The following is a 21,707-nucleotide window of genomic DNA, read 5'->3' as shown; positions in this document are numbered from 1 at the left end:
GGGTCTCTATTTATATGTTTTTGGCCTTGAACGCCGTCGGTGCGATCGACCGACCACAGATTCTCTGGTGGGAGGTTCCACGTCGACGCGCCCGTCCAGTGCTCTTTGTCTTGTTGGAGGTCTGAAACTTCCCGTGGCACTTGAACGCAGCACAATGAAACAGAGCGACGCTGACGTCAGGAAAATCATTTATTCAGACTTTGATCAGAAATATGAGATTTTTGATGCGTTTCAACAGTTTTCAGTGACGAACTTAAAGATTACGAAAGAAAAGAGAACGACAGGAAGAGAAAGAGCTGCTTTCATCAGAGTTTTTAAAGCTTTCATAAATATTCTTCCTGAACCTCAAAGAAGAGTCAGAAACTTAATCTTTCAAAGTTCACACATCCACCACCAGAGTCCTCCACTCAGACCACCACAGAAGAAGAGCTGAGCGCTAACGAGCCACCGTCACTTCACTCTTCCTCCGCTGGCGTCTCTTCTTCTTCTTCTTCTTCCTCTTCTTCTTCTTGTTCCTCGGAGTCTCTGAGACCAGACGCCGGGTCGGGACGTCCTGCCTCCTCTGAGGGCTCCTCCTCTTTGAGCTGCGTCTCCAGTGTGAGGCCGCTCAGTTCAGAGGAGACGTCCGGCTCCAGCTCCAGCTCAGGCTCCAGCTCCGGCGCCACCTCAGCCGGTAACGTCTCCGTCTGCGGGAGCACAAAGTCCAGAGGCTGCAGCACGGCGGCGACGTCGATGCGTCCCAAACCGCCGAACCTGTGCAGCTGCGTGGGAGGAACGCCTGCAAACACAGACAACATCTGTAAACGTTTACCCACAGAGTCTTAATTAACGTGTCAGATCGAGCATCAACGGGTTGGAGACGGACGTAGAGTTTAACGGAAGAGACGACTTCACGCCACGTCCGTCTCCGCCCCTGAAGCCTCAGACGGACGGTGGTTCTCACCCAGGATGAGGGCGAGCTGCGCCGCAGGGAACAGCAGCTGCAGGCAGCGGTTGAGGAACGGCAGCAGATCTTCAGCGTACGAACAACAGAACTGGACGAACAGCTCCTTCTCTCTGCTGCTGAACGCCGACTCCTCCGCCCGGTGGAACGCCAGGATCTGACGGGTCACCTGACAGGAAACAACGACATCATCGTGACAGGAAACAACGACATCATCGTGACAGGAAACAACGACATCATCGTGACAGGAAATGACATCATCGTGACAGGAAACAACGACATCATGACAGGAAACAACGACATTGTGACAGGAAACGACGTCATCATCATGTTTGGTTCCGCTCACCGTCTTCAGGGCGTCCTCCAGACACGTGGTGACGTCGTGAGCGAGGCCGACGGGGCAGCAGAGCCGCAGGTCGTTGAAGGCGGTCAGGATGTGGTTGAGGAAGCAGGCGAGCGGCTGGAAGTCCAGCAGGGACATGGGCGGCTGCAGGCTGCCGGGCTGAACGCCGGGCGCCACGTGGGGGATGGTCCCTCCCAGCATGGAGGGCAGCGAGATGAGCGTGAACATGTTCATGTCCTCCTGGAACTTGTCCGTCGCCTCCTGCACGGCTCTGCGGAACGTCTCTGCCGCCACGCGCTGGAACATGGGCGCCAGCTGCCCGCGGAAGTCGGCCCCCACCCTGCTGAAGGACAGGCCGAAGTACATGCACTGGCCCAGCAGGGAGTCCAGGCGCCCCCCCACGCCGCGCTGCAGGTCCCTCTCCAGCGTCTCCAGGAACTCCGCCACCTTCTGCACCACCCAGCCGTGGAAGATGGCGGCCTCGTTCACCGCCACCTGCCCGCCGGCGGGGGGCACCAGCGGGTCGTCGTCGGAGAAGATGGCCCTGTACTGCGTGATGATATCGAACAGGTGGACTCTGCAGGCCTCGATGGTCTTGGTGATGTGGAAGTAGGGGTCGTCCTCGGAGATGGCGGCGAGGATGGAGTGCAGCCAGGTGCCGCGCGCCTGCAGGAACTTGACCCGCAGCTCCGCCTCCGTGAACACGTCCATCCGGCGCAGGTAGCCGATGACGCGCAGGCAGACGGGCAGCTGCGAGTTGCTGCGCAGCTGCTGCAACAGCTGGTTGAGCATCAGCTGCGTCGACTGCCGGACCTCACGCACGATTCCCTGAGAACAGACGAGAGTCCGTGTCATGGATGAGTTCAGGCAGACGTAGTTTCTCGGGGTCGGCGGTCGCTCACCTGGATGACGGGCAGCGCGGCGTGCTTCTTCTCCAGCCTCTTGACGTACGCGGCCAGCTCCAGGGCCTCCTCGTAGTAGCCGTTGCGGACGCAGGTGTCCATGAGCTGAGGGATCTCCAGGATCTCCAGGATCTCAGTGTGACGGTTCAGCGTCAGGCTGTTCATCCGGCGGCTCGCTCCGATCTCCTCCGCCTCCTTCATGAAGCCCCTGAACACACACGTGTACACACACACACACGCACACACACACACACACACACACACACACACACACACACACACACACACACACACACACACACACACACACACACACACACACACACACACACACACACACACACACACACACACACACACACACACACACACACACACACACACACACACACACACACACACACACACACACACACACACACACGAATTTTCTTCATAAAGCAAATTCTGCATCCAGTCCTGGTCCACCCCCCAGCTCTGGTCCCGGTCCACCCCCCGGGCCGGGCTGGAGGGCTGTCCCGGGGCCGGGCTGCAGGGTTGGGCCGGGCTGGAGGGCTGTCCCGGGGCTGACGGGCTGTCCCGGTCCCAGCTCACCTGCATCTCTGTCCGAAGCCGGGCAGCTTGTCCAGCAGCCGGGACACGCTGCTCTCCACGCGGCCGAAGTCGCGGTAGATGTGCTGGGTGCAGTCCGCGGTGCGGATGAAGGTCTGGTAGTTGGAGAAGGCCAGCTCCCGGGTCTGCTGCAGGATCTGGGCCCGCTCCTCGGACAGCCGCTCCGGCTCCCGCAGCAGCTTCTCCAGCCCGCAGGAGCTGAGCTCGGACAGGTAGGCGGTGAAGTCCGGGTTGTCCCTCCAGCTCTCCGGGAAACTGTCCTTAAAGATGGACGCGAGGATGCTCTCGTCCTCCACGGCCACCGCCGCCGCCGCCATGTTGGACCGGGGAACCGGGGCTACCGGAGTTACCGGAGTTACCGGGGCTAAAGTCTCGGTGAAGTTGGTTCTGTTTAGAAACAGCTCGGGACGATGCTGACAACCACTTCCGCCTTCTGCTTCTTCTTCGTCGTATTTAAAGGCGGACGCAGAACAGCGCCCCCCGCTGGTCCGGAGGGTGAACTGCGCCCCCGCGGTCCTCCAGAGGGTTACACTTTTATTTATTATTATTATTTATTATTTATTAAACTTTATTCAGAACATTTCACAACAACAATATTACAAACACATTCATAAGGTTTATTAACAATAAAGTAAATATAAAAACACAGCAACAGTTACAGGAAGTGACGCAATAGTTTTTTAACTTCATTGAAAAAGAACAAAACACTATTTTTGTTTTTAAAACTTTATTCAAAACATTTCACAACAACAACAACAACAATACAAACATTCATAAGGTTTAGTGACAATAAAGTACTTAAAAAACAGACAAAACAAAAATAAACTTTATTGAAAAAGTACAAACACGGCAACAGTTAAAGGAAGTGACGCAATAGTTTTTTAAACTTTATTCAGAACATTTCACAACATTATAAACACATTCATAAGGATTAGTGACAATAAAGGACATATAAAAACATAAGAAAATAGAAATAAAATAAAGTAGCAGCACATGTATAACAAAATAAATATATTTAAGGCTTCATGTGTTTTTTTTAAACCAGGTGAAAACAGTTTATTCAGTGACTCGGTGAAAAGTGTTTAAAGATGTTTTATATTTTTGTGCTTTAGTTTCAATTTTAGAGATTTAACAAATATTTTAAATTCATTCAGGAAAACATTAAATTGGGGGAAAATTTCAGAATTCTGTTTTTGTGGATGAAAAATTTGACCAAACATAAAATGACATTAAAAAAAAGACTTTATGGTTTTTGTTTCAGTCCTGTCTAACTGATCGACGGAAGTGACGCAATATTTGTTTTTAACTTTATTTAAAAAGTACAAAACACAACAACAGCTAAAGGAAGTGACGCAATAGTTTTTAAAAAAAACTTTATTGAAAAACTACATACAATTCCCCTCAGTCAGGTCTCAGTCCTTCACACACACACACACACACACACACACACACACACACACACACACACAGTGTATCTTACAGTTGATTTACAGTCCTGAATATTGTAATATCATAATATCATAACCCTGTTGTCTCACAGGTTAAAAACTTTATCAAAAATGTTTTTGCCACCGAGTGACAGCTGTTTCCTCAAGAGGCCACGCCCCCAATTATTCATAAACTTTAAGATGTCAGAGCGAGGGGCCAGTGACCGGCGCCCCGAGCAGTTGGGGGTTCCAAGTCACCTCTGGACTGAGCTGCAGTAGCTCAGTCCAGAGGTGACTTGGCTGGGAACCGCAGGGTCGCTGGTTCGAGTCCCTGTGTGGACCATGAATGGAGCGTGGACTGGTGGCTGGAGAGGTGCCAGTTCATCTCCTGGGCACTGCAGAGGTGCTGTTGAGCAAGGCACCGAACCCCCAACTGCTCGGGGCGCCGATCACTGGCAGCCCCCTCGCTCTGACATCTCTCCATTAATTGCATGTATATAGGTGTGTGTGTGTGTGTGTGTGTGTGTGTGTGTGTGTGTGTGTGTGTGTGTGTGTGTGTGTGTGTGTGTGTGTGTGTGTGTGTGTGTGTGTGTGTGTGTGTGTGTGTGTGTGTGTGTGTGTGTGTGTGTGTGTGTCAAATGAAAAAATAGAGTGAAAATTAAAGGAATTCTTCTTCTTCACCTCCAATAAAATAAAACTACCCCCCCCCCCCCTCAGTGTTGCCATGGAGACCTGATCTAAACACACAGGCTTAAACAGGTTTAATGACGCTGTGAAAACGGAAACAGGAAGCTGTGGGCGGGGCTTGGTTAAACCCCACAGAAGAAGAAGAAGAAAAGTTCTGACGTCAGCGGAAGTGACGTGTTTGTTGCTAAGCTGCAGCCGCAGAGTCCAGACTGTCAACAACTGGAGACCGGAGACCGGAGATTAACGACACACCGGGGCTCCCAATGATCCACAGCCGACACGTGAAGGTGAAACCCCGCCACGGCTTCTGTCTCTGCCGGGGGTGCAGTTAGCTTTAATGAGCTAACGGTGCTAACTAGCTCTGCGCTAACTAACTGCTAACAGCTAACAGCTAACGCTAGCTGCTGTCCGTCAACAACCACCTGTTTATGTTCTCTCTACCTGTCTTTATTATTTATTATTTAATATTTAATACAACTTTAGCTGCTCTAAACTCATCTGAGCGTTAACGTGTCTGGACACTTGTTTAATCAGTTTAACGGCGTTAATGAGCTTATTAAACAGCAACAGGTTAGCTTAGCATCAGGTTAGCTATCATAATAATTATTAACTTTTTTAAAGCATCTTTCACAACTAAAATAATAAATAATATAAATCAATATCACAGGTGTTAAAAACAGTAGACAGAAAAATATATCAATGATAAACAAACCGAATATTAGTAATAAACCCGATTTGTTGATAGTGTTTAAACCTTTTTTAGATATAAAAAAGTCATAAAAATGTGTGTGTGTGTGTGTGTGTGTGTGTGTGTGTGTGTGTGTGTGTGTGTGTGTGTGTGTGTGTGTGTGTGTGTGTGTGTGTGTGTGTGTGTGTGTGTCTGTGTCTGTGTCTGTGTGTGTGTGTGTGTGTGTGTGTGTGTGATAGGTAAAACACAGTACAACTCTATTAAAAGTAAATCAAACTGAACTGATTTGATTTTTATTTGAATAAACAAATTTAAATATTGAACTTTAAATCAAATCTTCTTTCAAATGAAAGAGTTTGTGTTTATTAATATAACGTTAGTAAACTCATCCGCTCTGAACTCTATAGAAAAAAAAATCATAAAATAAAAACGGTTTTGAGATTGTGTGTGTGTGTGTGTGTGTGTGTGTGTGTGTGTGTGTGTGTGTGTGTGTGTGTGTGTGTGTGTGTGTGTGTGTGTGTGTGTGTGTGTGTGTGTGTGTGTGTGTGTGTGTGTGTGTGTGTGTGTGTGTGTGTGTGTGTGTGTGTGTGTGTGTGTGTGTGTGTGTGTGCGTATATCATTTATAGGATTATGCTGAAATATTGTAGACTGAGCAGTAAAAGTAACACTCAGTAAAATTCTAGTGAAAGCAAAGAAAACTGAACTGATTTGATTTTTTTTTAACATTAAATCAAATCTTTTTTCAAATGAAACAAAAAACTGCTTCAGAAAGTTTTTATAACCTTTAAACACAAATCTCACCGCTGAGTAACGGACCCAACACAACAGAAAACATCAGACTCTAAAATATCATGTCCTCTGTCCTCTGTCCTCTGACGTGTCCTCAGTCCTCTGACGTGTCCTCTGTCCTCTGACGTGTCCTCTGTCCTCTGACGTGTCCCCTGTCCTCTGACGTGTCCTCTGTCCTCTGATGTGTCCTCTGTCCTCTGACGTGTCCTCTGTCCTCTGACGTGTCCTCTGTCCTCTGACGTGTCCTCTGTCCTCTGATGTGTCCTCTGACGTGTCCTTTGTCCTCTGACGGGTCCTCTGTCCTCTGACGTGTCCTCTGTCCTCTGACGTGTCCTCTGTCCTCTGATGTGTCCTCTGTCCTCTGACGTGTCCTCTGTCCTCTGACGTGTCCTCTGTCCTCTGATGTGTCCTCTGACGTGTCCTTTGTCCTCTGACGGGTCCTCTGTCCTCTGACGTGTCCTCTGTCCTCTGACGTGTCCTCTGACGTGTCCTCTGACGGGTCCTCTGTCCTCTGACGTGTCCTCTGTCCTCTGACGTGTCCTCTGACGTGTCCTTTGTCCTCTGACGGGTCCTCTGTCCTCTGACGTGTCCTCTGTCCTCTGACGTGTCCTCTGTCCTCTGATGTGTCCTCTGACGTGTCCTCTGACGGGTCCTCTGTCCTCTGACGTGTCCTCTGTCCTCTGACGTGGTCTGACGTGTCCTCTGACCTGTCCTCTGTCCTCTGACGTGTCCTCTGACGTGTCCTCTGTCCTCTGTCCTCTGACCTGTCCTCTGTCCTCTGACGTGTCCTCTGACGTGTCCTCTGTCCTCTGTCCTGTGACGTGTCCTCTGTCCTCTGACATGTCCTCTGTCCTCTGATGTGTCCTCTGTCCTCTGACCTGTCCTTTGTCCTCTGACGTGTCCTCTGTCCTCTGACGTGTCCTCTGTCCTCTGACGTGTCCTCAGACGTGTCCTCTGTCCTCTGACCTGTCCTCAGACGTGTCCTCTGTCCTCTGACCTGTCCTCAGACGTGTCCTCTGTCCTCTGACCTGTCCTTTGTCCTCTGACGTGTCCTCTGTCCTCTGACGTGTCCCCTGTCCTCTGACCTGTCCTCAGACGTGTCCTCTGTCCTCTGACGGGTCCTCTGTCCTGTCCTCTGTCCTCTGACCTGTCCTCTGACGCGTCGTCTGTCCTCTGACCTGTCCTCTGACGTGTCCTCAGACAGACGAGGTGAATGTGGAGGTTGAACCGACGGACTGCTGTGTGTGGTGCCGGGCTCACGTCTCCGTGTTTGTGTCCCTGCAGGTGGAGGACGCTCCCGTAACCGTCTCCGTGTTTGTGTCCCTGCAGGTGGAGGACGCTCCCGTAACCGTCTGCACCCTCGGCTTCTCTCTGAACCTGATGAAGTAACGTCTGCGGCGCTCCAGCACCTGAACCCGTGAGCAGCATGGCTGCAGCCAACAGCACCAAGATCTCCTGGAGACTGCGTGAGTTTCACCTAGAACAACATCCAGAGACACAGACAGAGACACAGACAGAGACACAGCCAGAGACACAGACAGAGACACACCCAGAGACACACCCAGAGACACACCCAGAGACACAACCAGAGACACACCCAGAGACACAGACAGAGACACAGCCGGAGACACACCCGGAGACACAGCCAGAGACACAGACAGAGACACAACCAGAGACACACCCAGAGACACAGCCAGAGACACAACCAGAGACACACCCAGAGACACAGCCAGAGACACACCCGGAGACACAGCCAGAGACACACCCAGAGACACACCCAGAGACACAGACAGAGACACAACCAGAGACACAGCCAGAGACACAGCCAGAGACACAGCCGGAGACACAGCCAGAGACACAGACAGAGACACACCCGGAGACACACCCAGAGACACACCCGGAGACACAGCCGGAGACACAGCCGGAGACACAGCCGGAGACACACCCGGAGACACAGCCAGAGACACACCCGGAGACACACCCGGAGACACACCCAGAGACACACCCGGAGACACACCCGGAGACACGGCCAGAGACTCAGCCAGAGACACAGCCAGAGACACGGCCAGAGACACAGACAGAGACACAGACAGAGACACAACCAGAGACACAGCCAGAGACACGGCCAGAGACACACCCGGAGACACACCCAGAGACACACCCGGAGACACACCCGGAGACACGGCCAGAGACACAGCCAGAGACACAGACAGAGACACAGCCAGAGACACACCCAGAGACACACCCAGAGACACACCCGGAGACACAGACAGAGACACAGACAGAGACACATCCAGAGACACACCCAGAGACACAGCCAGAGACACACCCGGAGACACACCCAGAGACACACCCGGAGACACACCCGGAGACACGGCCAGAGACACAGCCAGAGACACAGCCAGAGACACAGACAGAGACACACCCAGAGACACACCCAGAGACACACCCGGAGACACACCCGGAGACACGGCCAGAGACACAGCCAGAGACACAGCCAGAGACACAGACAGAGACACAGACAGAGACACACCCAGAGACACACCCGGAGACACACCCGGAGACACAGCCGGAGACACAGCCGGAGACACACCCGGAGACACACCCGGAGACACGGCCAGAGACACACCCAGAGACACACCCGGAGACACACCCGGAGACACGGCCAGAGACACAGACAGAGACACAGACAGAGACACAACCAGAGACACAGCCAGAGACACGGCCAGAGACACACCCGGAGACACACCCGGAGACACACCCGGAGACACACCCGGAGACACGGCCAGAGACACAGCCAGAGACACAGACAGAGACACAGCCAGAGACACACCCGGAGACACACCCAGAGACACACCCAGAGACACGGCCAGAGACACAGCCAGAGACACAGCCAGAGACACGGCCAGAGACACAGACAGAGACACAGACAGAGACACAACCAGAGACACAGCCAGAGACACGGCCAGAGACACACCCGGAGACACACCCAGAGACACACCCGGAGACACGGCCAGAGACACAGCCAGAGACACAGACAGAGACACAGCCAGAGACACACCCAGAGACACAGCCAGAGACACGGCCAGAGACACACCCAGAGACACACCCAGAGACACACCCAGAGACACAGCCAGAGACACACCCAGAGACACAGCCGGAGACACACCCAGAGACACACCCAGAGACACAGCCAGAGACACACCCAGAGACACAGACAGAGACACGGCCAGAGACACAGCCAGAGACACAGCCAGAGACACGGCCAGAGACACAGACAGAGACACAGACAGAGACACAACCAGAGACACAGCCAGAGACACGGCCAGAGACACACCCGGAGACACACCCAGAGACACACCCGGAGACACGGCCAGAGACACAGCCAGAGACACAGACAGAGACACAGCCAGAGACACACCCAGAGACACAGCCAGAGACACGGCCAGAGACACACCCAGAGACACACCCAGAGACACACCCAGAGACACAGCCAGAGACACACCCAGAGACACAGCCGGAGACACACCCAGAGACACACCCAGAGACACAGCCAGAGACACAGCCAGAGACACACCCAGAGACACAGCCAGAGACACACCCAGAGACACAGCCAGAGACACACCCAGAGACACAGCCAGAGACACAGCCAGAGACACACCCAGAGACACAGACAGAGACACAGACAGAGACACAGCCAGAGACACACCCAGAGACACACCCAGAGACACACCCAGAGACACAGACAGAGACACAGCCAGAGACACAACCAGAGACACAACCAGAGACACACCAGAGACACACCAGAGACACACCCAGAGACACAACCAGAGACACAACCAGAGACACAGCCAGAGACACAACCAGAGACACAACCAGAGACACAGCCAGAGACACACCCAGAGACACACCCAGAGACACACCCAGAGACACAGACAGAGACACAGCCAGAGACACACCCAGAGACACACCCAGAGACACAGCCAGAGACACAGACAGAGACACAGCCGGAGACACACCCAGAGACACACCCAGAGACACAGACAGAGACACAGACAGAGACACAGCCAGAGACACAGACAGAGACACACCCAGAGACACAGCCAGAGACACACCCAGAGACACACCCAGAGACACAGCCAGAGACACAAGAGACACAGACAGAGACACAGACAGAGACTGAGCAACACACACACTTTAACTGTGATGTCATCTCATATTTAAACGTGTTACACATCTGAGTCTGCAGACGACACTTTTATCTAAATATGATCAAACTTCCTGTTTCACTCCAGATCTAAACGATGGTTTAATGTTTCAAGTTCATTAATGTTTTTAAACTAAAGTCGAACTAAATTTATATTGTTTTCATTTCTCTTTGTGTGACCAGAGCGCTCAACAGCACGCTAACACGCTGAGTTAGCCGTGTGCTAACCCTTTAGATCTGCTCTAAGTAAACACTGGAGCTGCTGCTCCTTCACAATAAGAGTCCATCAATGATGTCCAAACATCTGTCCTTCTCAATAAGAGTCCATCAATGATGTCCAAACATCTGTCCTTCACAATAAAAATCCATTAATGTTGTCAAAACTTCAGTCCTTCACAATAAAAGCCCATCAATGTCCAAACATCCAGGACCAAACTTCAGTCCTTCACAATAAAAGTCCATCAATGTTGTCCACACATCCAGGACCAAACTTCAGTCCTTCACAATAAAAGCCCATGCTTTAACAGCTCCAAAATAAAGCGTAAAGTCTTCTTCATTTCCGTTTGAATTCACTCGGGCTGAGCGTCGCCCAAACGTTCTGACTGCTTTCTCTCATCAACGTCACTTTATTTTAATAATCTGACACAGAAACGTTCAGCAAACATGAAATTTAGATTCTTAGATGTGAGTAAATTAATTCTCCTTCCTGCAGATTAAACAGGAAAAGCAGGAAAAGACGTGAAACAGAACGAACCGTGCGGTTAAAACCAGTGAACGGCGTCAGACTCGTGACACAGAGACGTTAAATACTCTCTCTCTGTGATGTGATCATAAACACTGAGAATGTAATGTGTCTGTTTCCTCTCAGAGCTGAGTTTTCTTCATGAAACACGTCTGTTTCAGTGAAACCAGTGAAACACAATCACTTAATTTCCCCGTCTCAGGTTCGTGTCGTGGCGTCGTCACGTTTGACGTGATGGACACAGACAATGATTCAAAATGACCTTTTTATGTGTTCAAGCACTTTTAAAGGACCCACGCAGCATCACAGAACGCATGGTTATTGTCTCGCCGCTGTCGTAGACGAGCTGCTGCAGCGTCTAATTGAATTTGTCCCTCCCGTGTTTCCGTCCAGAGGAGTTCGAGGCTCACTCCAGCAGCGTTTCCTGTCTGGCTCTGGGGAAGAGCTCCGGCCGCCTGCTCGCCACCGGAGGGGAGGACTGCAGGGTCAACATCTGGACCGTCAGCAAGGCCAACTGCATCATGGTACACACACACACGCACACACACACACGCACACACACGCACACACACACACGCACACACACACACACACACACACAGACACACACACACAGTCAGCAAGGCCAACTGCATCATGGTACGCACACACACACACACGTACACACACACACGTACACACACACACACACACACACACACACACGCACACACAGTCAGCAAGGCCAACTGCATCATGGTACGCACACACACACGTACACACACACACACACACACACACACACACACACACACACACACACACACACACACACACACACACACACAGAGTCAGCAAGGCCAACTGCATCATGGTACGCACGCACACACACGCACACACACACACACACACACACACACAGTCAGCAAGGCCAACTGCATCATGGTACACACACACACATACACACACACACACACACGTACACACAGTCAGCAAGGCCAACTGCATCATGGTACACACACACACGCACACACACACACACACACACACACACACACACACCGTCAACACGAACACAACTCTACTGCTGCGGTTTAACAGTGAAGCTCTTTTGTGTGCGTGTGTGTGAGCGTGCTTGCGCGTGTGTGTGTGTGTGTGTGTGTGTGTGTGTGTGTGTGTGTGTGTGTGTGTGTGTGTGTGTGTGTGTGTGTGTGTGTGTGTGTGTGTGTGTGTGTGTGTGTGTGTGTGTGTGTGTGTGTGTGTGTGTGTGTGTGTGTGTGTGTGTGTGTGTGTGTGTGTGTGTGTGTGTGTGTGTGTGTGTGTGTGTGTGTGTGTGTGTGTGTGTGTGTGTGTGTGTGTGTGTGTGTGTGTGTGTGTGTGTGTGTGTGTGTGTGTGTGTGTGTGTTCTCAGAGTCTGACCGGTCATAAGAACCCAGTGGAGTGTGTCCAGTTCAACACGTCTGAGGAGCGCGTCGTCGCTGGTTCACAGTCTGGATCAATACGAGTCTGGGACCTGGAGGCCGCCAAGAGTGAGACCCAGTTTGTTGTGTGTGTGTGTGTCCGTGTCCGTGTGTGTTATCTGGACAACTTCTTCACCATCTGTAAACTCTGTCTTTGGCTCTCAGCACCCTGAGTTAAACTACCCTGGCCCAGGGAACTGGGCCAGGGTAGTTTAACTCAGGGTGCCCTCCCACTGTGCCTCCGTCCCATGTCCCAGCACGTGTCACGGCTAAAGTCTGGTTCCTTTGACCAGTGTGAGTGCAACCGTACCACGTCTAGGAGCGGCACGCTTGCCGTCCACGGCCCGTTTGGGAGAGGTGGGCTTTAGTAAAGCACGTTTGCACATGTACGAGCATGAGCGTGCGCACGTGTACGAGCACGAGGCCTACGGCGGCTCTGAGGTCATTTCCTGTGCGCCTGTTGGGACGTAGAAAAAAGAAGGAGGGACCATGCGCGGACATTTCAAACAATGGCGGTGAAAGGTTCACGTTGGTGTGATGCGGAGGTGGAGTGTTTACTGCAGATTTGGTCGATGAAAAGATTCAAAAACAGTCGACAAGACGCACAAAGTGCACCCTAACGCACGCACAGTGGGAGGGCGCTCTCAGGTGCCTCTGGCTTCGACCAAAGCCGTCTTATGTTTGGTAAAGGATTAGTTAAGTGGATGATCTTTTGTTTCAGCTCGATAGTTTCGATAGGCTGTTGTGAACTACCTCCCGGTAGCCCGGCGTACAGTTGTCCGTGGCGTTCTGACGTCAGAGATGCTCAGTGAGAACGTCTTAGACGCGTGGAGCTGTAACTTTCCTCTCTTCCAGTTTTAAGGACTCTGATGGGACACAAATCCAACATCACCAGTCTGGGCTTCCATCCGTTTGGAGACTTCCTCGCCTCCAGCTCCATGGACACAAACATTAAGGTGTGTGTGTGTGAGTGTGTTCAGGGGCTGTGAAGGTTTTTATGAAGTATCAAAGCACAGATGTAGCGTGTGTGTTTATACCTGTGTATGAACGGATGTGTGTGTGTTTGTGCTCTCTGTTCTTTACCGGGGTTTGAACCTGGACCCGTCAGCTGTGGGACGTGCGGAGGAAAGGATACGTGTTCAGGTACAAGGTGAGTCATCAGTTTTATTTCCATCACACGTCATGAGGCAGTTATTTATCCATTAAGCACAAACAAGCTCTGCACGAGTCACATGATCAGATTCAAACTGATTATGAATTACAAACATCCAGAATTTACACAACACCTCGTTCTGCTGACGTTTGATTTGTACTAACGTCAAGTTTTGGTTTGGAACATAAAGAAAAAGTAGTTCCAGTTGTTTTCATTTAAAATAAGTTTGCTGCTGATCCAGGAACAGTCTCATGTCTCTGTGTGAAAGGTGTGTGTGAGGATAACGCTGTGTTTGTGTCGCAGGGTCACACTCAGGCGGTGAGGAGTCTGGCCTTCAGTCCAGACGGGAAGTGGTTGGCTTCAGCCAGCGACGACTGCACCGTCAAGGTACGAGCTGGCCGCGGGGCCCTGAACGCCTCATCGAACCTCAGAGCTGTCGTCTCAGATATTAATGTTTGTGTGTGTGTGTGTGTGTGTGTGTGTGTGTGTGTCAGCTGTGGGACCTGACTCAGGGGAAGATGATCACGGAGTTTAAATCTCACACCGCAGCCGTCAACATCATCCAGTTCCACCCCAACGAGTACCTGCTGGCGTCAGGCAGCTCCGACAGGTACGACACCGATCGCCTCGCTCCCCCGGAGGCTTCCTGAGTAATAAGATGCAACATTTACTGCGCTGCTATCTGGTTAAAGTGTCGGCCGCACACAGACAACTGGTCACAGCCGGCGAGGTCACGTTCATGAGTCAGCCGGTCGTAGCACTCACGGGTCGCTGGTGCTCCTGCTCGCGGCCCTAAGCCCCACAGGGAGGATGAAAATAGACCTGTAACTCTCTTTTTTTACTGTCTCTGAGCTCCGGTCCGGTTGCTAACCAAGGGTCTAGGCCCTGGCAAAAGGTAGAAATGCAGGAGCACTGAGGCGAGAGGAAGGCCGGGGACGAGCCCCCTCTATATGATTCAAACCTCTGACCCAAGGCTACTTTTATTTATTTATTATTAAAGTGGTCACATACGTCCGTCTGCCCACCCCACCAACGTTCCTTAGCTTTGCTCCGGCTTCGAGCCCCGTAGGGAGATACTGATCCCAAGCCTCCGACAGCTGTAAAAGGCTTCACCGCAGGACGAGTCGTGTGGGCTCCCTACGTCTGTTCTGACGCCCCAAAATACCTCCACAGTTCTAATTCACACGTACATCTGCCCTGACTTCAGCCGCCCTCACCACCATAATCATAAAGCAGCCACTTCAGTACAGACGGGGTGATTGTGTGCGACCTGTAGGTTGAGGCCCAGATCTCACAACAGAGCTGTGTTTGAATTAAACGATGATCCAATGGAACTAAACTAAAGCAGAGTCGTCACTAAAATGCAGACTTTCATCCACTGAGTCGTGCAGATGACAGAGGGAGGCTGCGTTCACATAAAGAGTGCAGTAGAAACGTTGCCTTGTTCAGAACACTGACGGCAGAAACAGGAATACTTTGCACCTGTAAACATGAACGTGTGCCTCTGATGTTGGAGTCCTGAAGGACGCGGAGCTGTGGATGAAACCCCACTGTTGCCTGTTTGTGTGCAGGACGATCAAACTGTGGGATCTGGAGAAGTTTTCCATGATCGGCTCGTTGGAGGGAGACACGACTCCAGTCCGGTGAGTTTCCTCTTCACGCGGTTTCCTCAGGCGGGACGTCGGGCTGCAGGTGTGTGACCTCTGACCTCTGTGTGCTCAGGTGTGTGTTCTTCAGCTCCGACGGCAGCTGTCTGTACAGCGGGGCCACGGACTCTCTGAGGATCTTTGGCTGGGAGCCGGACCGCTGCTTCGACGTGGTGCCGGCGGGCTGGGGCAAAGTGTCCGACCTGGCCGTCTGCAACCAGCAGCTGGTGAGGAGCTGCTGCGGATCAGACGCCACCTCCTGAGAACTGCAGGAGCAACTTAACCCCTCTGCTCCCTCTCTGCCCGCAGATCGGCGTGTCGCACCAGCTCTCCAGCGTGTCGTCCTACGTGGTCGACCTGAAGCGCGTGAAGAAGAGCGGCGGCTCCGTGATCCAGGGAATCATCCAGGACAACCAGCCGCTCACAGAGCCCAAGGACGCCAAAGGAGCCGCGCTGCGCCGGAACTACGAGAGGCCCACGACCACCTGCAGCTCACAGAGGTACGGCCGCGTCCCTGTGTTGTCACGATGCCAGAGTCAGGCCGTCGGTGCGATACCTGCCTGAAATATCTGGATACTGACACGAAACCACGGCGGGAAACTAAAACCTCATCAAAGTAATGGAGTCAAATATGAGATGACAACATATTTTATTAATTAAAACACTCTTTATGCTTTAAAGCTGCTTCACATGTTACACAGTACAACACAAATGAGCCGGACCTGGATCAGAACTTTCTCTAATGATATGAATTACAATAGATGTTATATTATATTAATTATATATAGGTATAGATATTAACGTCTCCAGCTCGTGTTCTGGTAAAGTCACATGATTAAACTCATAACGACCGTGTCGTGATGTCACATGTTGTGATGTCACATGTTGTGATGTCATCAGGGTGAAGCAGAGGTCCGACGCTGACCGGCGGAGCCCCGAAGGCGAGAGGCGGAGTCCCAGCGAGGACGAGGCGGACGAGAAACTGTCGTCGGCTGAAATCCACAACGCAGAAGACTTCAAGGAGATCTTCCAGCCCAAGAACGCCATCTGTAGGTCGACGCTCGGTGGCGCACCATCGCTCACCATCGCTCACTGTCGCTCACAGTCGCTCAGCGCACAGCGAGACAAACACTAAACGCTTCTTCTCTCCTCCAGCTCGAACGCCGCCCAAGATATCGGAGCCTTTCCCTGCTCCTCCAGAGGACGGTGAGTCCTGCAGACGAGGCGTCGCCGGCGTCCAGGAACAAACACGCCTCATATTTTACAGATCAATTAATGAGACACGGGACGTCTGTGACGGTGAAGACGGTTTCTTCTTCTTCTTCTTTCAGACACAGTTTTGTTGGTCGGCCGTCAGCTGAAGGACCTGATTTCTCCTTTTTCTGAGAAGCTGCAGGTCAGTGAACGCAGCAGTCTGTCTCATTAAAGTGCTTCTGATGTCAAACGTGTTTATTCTGCGTGAACATAAAAGTGTGTGTGTGTGTGTGTTCCAGCCTCCTCCGCTGGCCACCTCCACACCTGTCCAGAGGGTGGAGCCTACAGTCGTCTCCAGCGTGAAGCGTCCGGTCCCTTCGTCCGTGGGCCCGGTGTCCTCCCACCCCCCTGCCCCCGGCCCGCCCCCGCCTCCTCAGCCGCCCGTCACCACGGCGAGGTCGAAGCCACAACCGAAAATCATCCCCAGCAGCAGGAACGAGCCCATCGGCCTCAACGTGGCCGACTTCCTGCCTGTGAGTTTCACGCTTCACCTCACGTCTGTTTTTGTTTGTTTTGTTTTATTGATTTATTCAGAATCATATTTTATCGTCTTCCTGAGACGGAAGTTTGAGACTCGAGTCGCACAAACGTGACTTGAGACTTGACTCGGACTCATGCAGAATCTTTTTGTTTATGTCGTTCTTGGAGCAGAAAGTCTGAGTGAGCGCACACACCTGCTGCAGCTGAAGACCGGGGCGAAGTTAGTTCTAAGTTGGAGATTCAACAGACTCGCTCTGGTCCCGGCCGTTCAGAGTATCCAACTTCAGACTAACTTCAGCCCGGTCTGCTGCTGCAGTTTCATCACCGTTTGTTATTGTTTTTAAGAACTTCAGACAAAAAAAAACTAAAGAATCACAGAATGCAACGTCTGTGTTACGCTCAGCTGCATCAATGTTAGCTTGCTGCTAATGTTAGCCTGTTAATAATGTTAGCCTGTTACTAATGTTAGCCTGTTACTAATGTTAGCTTGTTACTAATGTTAGCTTGTCACTAATGTTAGCCTGTTACTAATGTTAGCTTGTTACTAATGTTAGCTTGTTACTAATGTTAGCCTGTTACTAATGTTAGCTTGTTACTAATGTTAGCCTGTTACTAATGTTAGCCTGTTAATAATGTTAGCTTGTTACTAATGTTAGCCTGTTACTAATGTTAGCCTGTTAATAATGTTAGTCTGTTACTAATGTTAGCTTGCTGCTAATGTTAGCCTGTTCCCCTCAAAGACTTGAGACTTGCCTCGGACTTGTGAGCGTCTCTGCCCTTTACTCTTTACTCTCTGAGCTGTTAGTAAACAAACAAACATGAGTCTGAAAGTCTCCACAGCGTGAGATCTAACGTGTGCGCCGGCTGTCCAGGCTTCCGTCAACAGCAGAGCGGCGGCTCGGAGCGACGACGAGGCTCTGTCCCAGCTGAAGAAAGGTCACGACACCATGTGCGTGATGCTGCGCAGCCGCCACAAGAACCTGGAGACGGTGCGGCTCGTGTGGACCAGAGAGGACATCAAGGTGAGACTCCACCACGGCCGACAGCAGCCAATGAGGAAGCAGCTGTGATGCTTTTTTCCTCACTTCCTGTTTCCTGCTCACTTCCTGTTTCCCGCAGAGCGCTCTGGACGCGGCTGTCTCCATGAACGACCTGTCGATGGTCGTGGACATCCTCAACATCATCAACCTTCAGCCGTGAGTTCAGTTCATCGTCAGTAATGAATCATTTATGTTATATTTCAGTCTGAGGTCAGATGACGGAGTTAGCCTGCTAATGTTAGCATGCTAATGATGCTAATCCTGACAACTAGCCTCAGAGGAGAAGTGAGGGCCAGAGGCTAGCTGTCAGTCAAGAGGCCACACCCCTAATTATTCATAAACTTCAGTGTTGTCATGGAGATCTGATCTAAACACACAGACTAGAATGTTCTTTTGTCCTTAAACAGGTTTAATGATGCTGTGTAAACGGCTGTTTAACATGGGGCTCAATGAGAAACTGCTCTGTTATGAAACCTGCCCCTAGTGGACACTCAGAGAACTGACGCTGACGGAGCTTCCTGATTGGCTCAAACAGGAAGCTGTGGGCGGGGCTTGGTTGTCAGCTGTGACTCTGTTATGAATGTCGTCTTTAAACGATGATTCGATACAAATCCCCTGAAGCTTTGAGGTGCAGGAAGAGCTTGAAAGTGTTTGAAAAGGGCTTGAATTTGAGTTTGGAAACGGTTTAATAATGATTTAATAATGATTTAATAAGCATTGATAATGATCTAATAAGTATTAATAATGATTTAATAAACGTTAATAATGATTTAATAAGCATTAATAATGATCTAATAAGCATTAATAATGATTTAATAAACGTTAATAATGATTTAATAAGCATTAATAATGATCTAATAAGTATTAATAATGATCTAATAAGCATTAATAATGATTTAATAAACCCTCATAATGGTTTCAGGTCGCTGTGGAAACTGGACTTGTGCACAACGATTCTCCCTCAGATCGAGCAGCTGCTGCAGAGCAAATATGAGAGGTCAGTGAAGAATCACGTCATCTGCTCGTTATTATTATTGTTTATTATATAATTCATACTGTCTGTCTGTCTGTCTGTCTGTCTGTCTGTCTGTCTGTCTGTCTGTGTGTAGCTACATTCAGACGGGCTGCACGTCTCTGAAGCTGATCATGAAACATTTCTGGGAGCTGATCTCAGACACGCTGAAGGCGACGCCGTCCGTGGGCGTCGACATCACACGAGAGGAGCGGTGAGTCCCACAACAGCCCGACCGTCTGTCAACAACAAATATATAAACAAATAAACAAACGCATTCATAAAAACAACATGACTTCATCATGTGACCACGACACAATAAAGACACACAGTCTTCAGGGAGCTGCTTTTATTGTGAAAGACTCTTAAACCAAACATTTGGGAGCTGCTTTTATTGTGAAATACTCATTTAGGAGCTGCTTTTATTGTGAAATACTCCTAGACCAAACATCTAGGAGCTGCTTTTATTGTGAAAGACTCAGACCAAACATTTGGGAGCTGCTTTTATTGTGAAATACTCATTTAGAAGCTGCTTTTATTGTGAAATACTCCTAGACCAAACATTTAGGAGCTGCTTTAATTGTGAAAGACTCAGACCAAACATTTAGGAGCTGCTTTTATTGTGAAATTTTCTTAGACCAAACATTTAGGAGCTGCTTTTATTGTGAAATGCTCTCAGACCAAACATTTAGGAGCTGCTTTTATTGTGAAATACTCTCAGACCAAACATTTAGGAGCTGCTTTTACTGTGAAATGCTCTTAGACCAAACATTTAGGAGCTGCTTTTATTGTGAAATGCTCTCAGACCAAACATTTAGGAGCTGCTTTTATTGTGAAATACTCTCAGACCAAACATTTAGGAGCTGCTTTTATTGTGAAATACCCTCAGACCAAACATTTAGGAGCTGCTTTTATTGTGAAATGCTCTCAGACCAAACATTTAGGAGCTGCTTTTATTGTGAAATACCCTCAGACCAAACATTTAGGAGCTGCTTTTATTGTGAAATGCTCTCAGACCAAACATTTAGGAGCTGCTTTTATTGTGAAATACTCTCAGACCAAACATTTAGGAGCTGCTTTTATTGTGAAATGCTCTCAGACCAAACATTTAGGAGCTGCTTTTATTGTGAAATGCTCTCAGACCAAACATTTAGGAGCGGCTTTTATTGTGAAATGCTCTCAGACCAAACATTTAGGAGCTGCTTTTATTGTGAAATACCCTCAGACCAAACATTTAGGAGCTGCTTTTATTGTGAAATGCTCTCAGACCAAACATTTAGGAGCTGCTTTTATTGTGAAATGCTCTTAGACCAAACATTTAGGAGCCGTTTTATTGTGAAATGCTCTCAGACCAAACATTTAGGAGCTGCTTTTATTGTGAAATACTCTCAGACCAAACATTTAGCAGCTGCTTTTATTGTGAAATACTATCAGACCAAACATTTAGGAGCTGCTTTTATTGTGAAATACTCTCAGACCAAACATTTAGGAGCTGCTTTTATTGTGAAATGCTGTGACCCGTTGTTGTGCCGCAGACACAGGAAGTGCCGAGTTTGCTGCAGGGAGCTGAAGAACCTGAGCAACATGGTGAAGAACAAGGCGGCGCAGGTCGGTCGCCACGGCAGCGCCTTCAAGGAGCTGCAGCTGCTCATGGCGCCGCTGGACGACTCGCTCTGAGCGACGCGGACGCGTGAGGTCGTCCTCACCGTGACAGACTCGAGCGGAAGAAGAAGAAGAAGAAGAAGAACTGTGTTAATAAAAGTATTTAAAGACGTGAAACGACCCGAGCGCTCGGGTCGTTCACGTCTCTTCTTCTATCGTCAGAGGTGGCGTAGAGTTGGTGTCTTCGACCGCAGAGAGACGGAGTGAATATGTCCTTTCTCGTCCTTGAGAGACGGAGACGATGGAGACGGGACGCCACGCCACGCCGCCGTCACACCTGAAAACGGCGACTAAGCACAAACACGTTAAAGTGAAAATCCTCCTTTTTCTGCATAAACACATCAAATAAAACATGGAGACCGTTTTTTAACGTAGAACTAACTAACTAGGCTAACAGGCGGCCGCGGCTAACAGGCGGCCGCGGCTAACAGGCGGCCGCGGCTAACAGGTGTCCGCGGCTAACAGGCGGTTGCAGCTAACAGGCGGTTGCGGCTAACAGGCGGCTGTGGCTAACAGTTAGCATCTCTCTGTTAAAAATTAAAAATGGTCTCCGTGGATTCTTTGCTGGTTTCCTGCAGAACAAACCGCCCCGGGTCCAAGTGACCCACAAACTGTTTCAGGGGCGTCGTAGTTTTCAGACGATATTCAAACGTTTTCACTTTCAGACGATTCAAGCGCCTG

General features: G+C 50.2%; 2 protein-coding genes across 7 annotated transcripts; one reads left to right on the top strand and one right to left on the bottom strand.

Moving 5' to 3' along the window:
* Nucleotides 1–176: 176 nt before the first annotated feature.
* On the bottom strand, nucleotides 177–3,219 carry cog8 (component of oligomeric golgi complex 8). Its single transcript, XM_083921193.1, has 5 exons — nucleotides 2,783–3,219; nucleotides 2,189–2,396; nucleotides 1,290–2,114; nucleotides 944–1,112; nucleotides 177–778 (listed from the first exon to the last, which is right to left on the bottom strand). The coding sequence occupies exons 1-5, from the start codon at nucleotides 3,115–3,117 to the stop codon at nucleotides 456–458; spliced, it is 1,860 nt and encodes a 619-aa protein (XP_083777319.1). The 5' UTR covers nucleotides 3,118–3,219; the 3' UTR covers nucleotides 177–455.
* A 1,871-nt stretch (nucleotides 3,220–5,090) lies between these two features.
* katnb1 (katanin p80 (WD repeat containing) subunit B 1) lies at nucleotides 5,091–21,707 on the top strand. Of its 6 annotated transcripts, none has more exons than XR_014593369.1 (21): nucleotides 5,111–5,201; nucleotides 7,676–7,857; nucleotides 11,734–11,864; nucleotides 12,731–12,848; nucleotides 13,635–13,735; nucleotides 13,888–13,929; nucleotides 14,236–14,319; nucleotides 14,427–14,542; nucleotides 15,504–15,575; nucleotides 15,655–15,805; nucleotides 15,888–16,078; nucleotides 16,479–16,627; nucleotides 16,734–16,784; nucleotides 16,910–16,974; nucleotides 17,072–17,305; nucleotides 18,185–18,334; nucleotides 18,432–18,508; nucleotides 19,275–19,349; nucleotides 19,462–19,578; nucleotides 21,257–21,474; nucleotides 21,543–21,707. XR_014593369.1 is itself a non-coding variant. In XM_083921146.1 (20 exons), the coding sequence occupies exons 2-20, from the start codon at nucleotides 7,818–7,820 to the stop codon at nucleotides 21,039–21,041; spliced, it is 2,106 nt and encodes a 701-aa protein (XP_083777272.1). In that variant the 5' UTR covers nucleotides 5,091–5,201; nucleotides 7,721–7,817; the 3' UTR covers nucleotides 21,042–21,707. The 6 variants fall into 6 exon arrangements, 4 of the variants coding, with proteins under 4 accessions (XP_083777272.1, XP_083777273.1, XP_083777271.1 ...); XR_014593370.1 differs by having other exon boundaries at nucleotides 20,900–21,423; nucleotides 21,475–21,707; XM_083921146.1 differs by having other exon boundaries at nucleotides 5,091–5,201; nucleotides 7,721–7,857; nucleotides 20,900–21,707.

The sequence above is a fragment of the Echiichthys vipera genome (assembly GCF_963691815.1).
Source record: "Echiichthys vipera genome assembly, chromosome: 1".
Lineage (NCBI taxonomy): Eukaryota > Metazoa > Chordata > Actinopteri > Perciformes > Trachinidae > Echiichthys > Echiichthys vipera.
The sequence above is the reverse complement of the archived record's forward strand: the minus strand, read 5'-3'. Positions and strand labels throughout refer to the sequence as shown.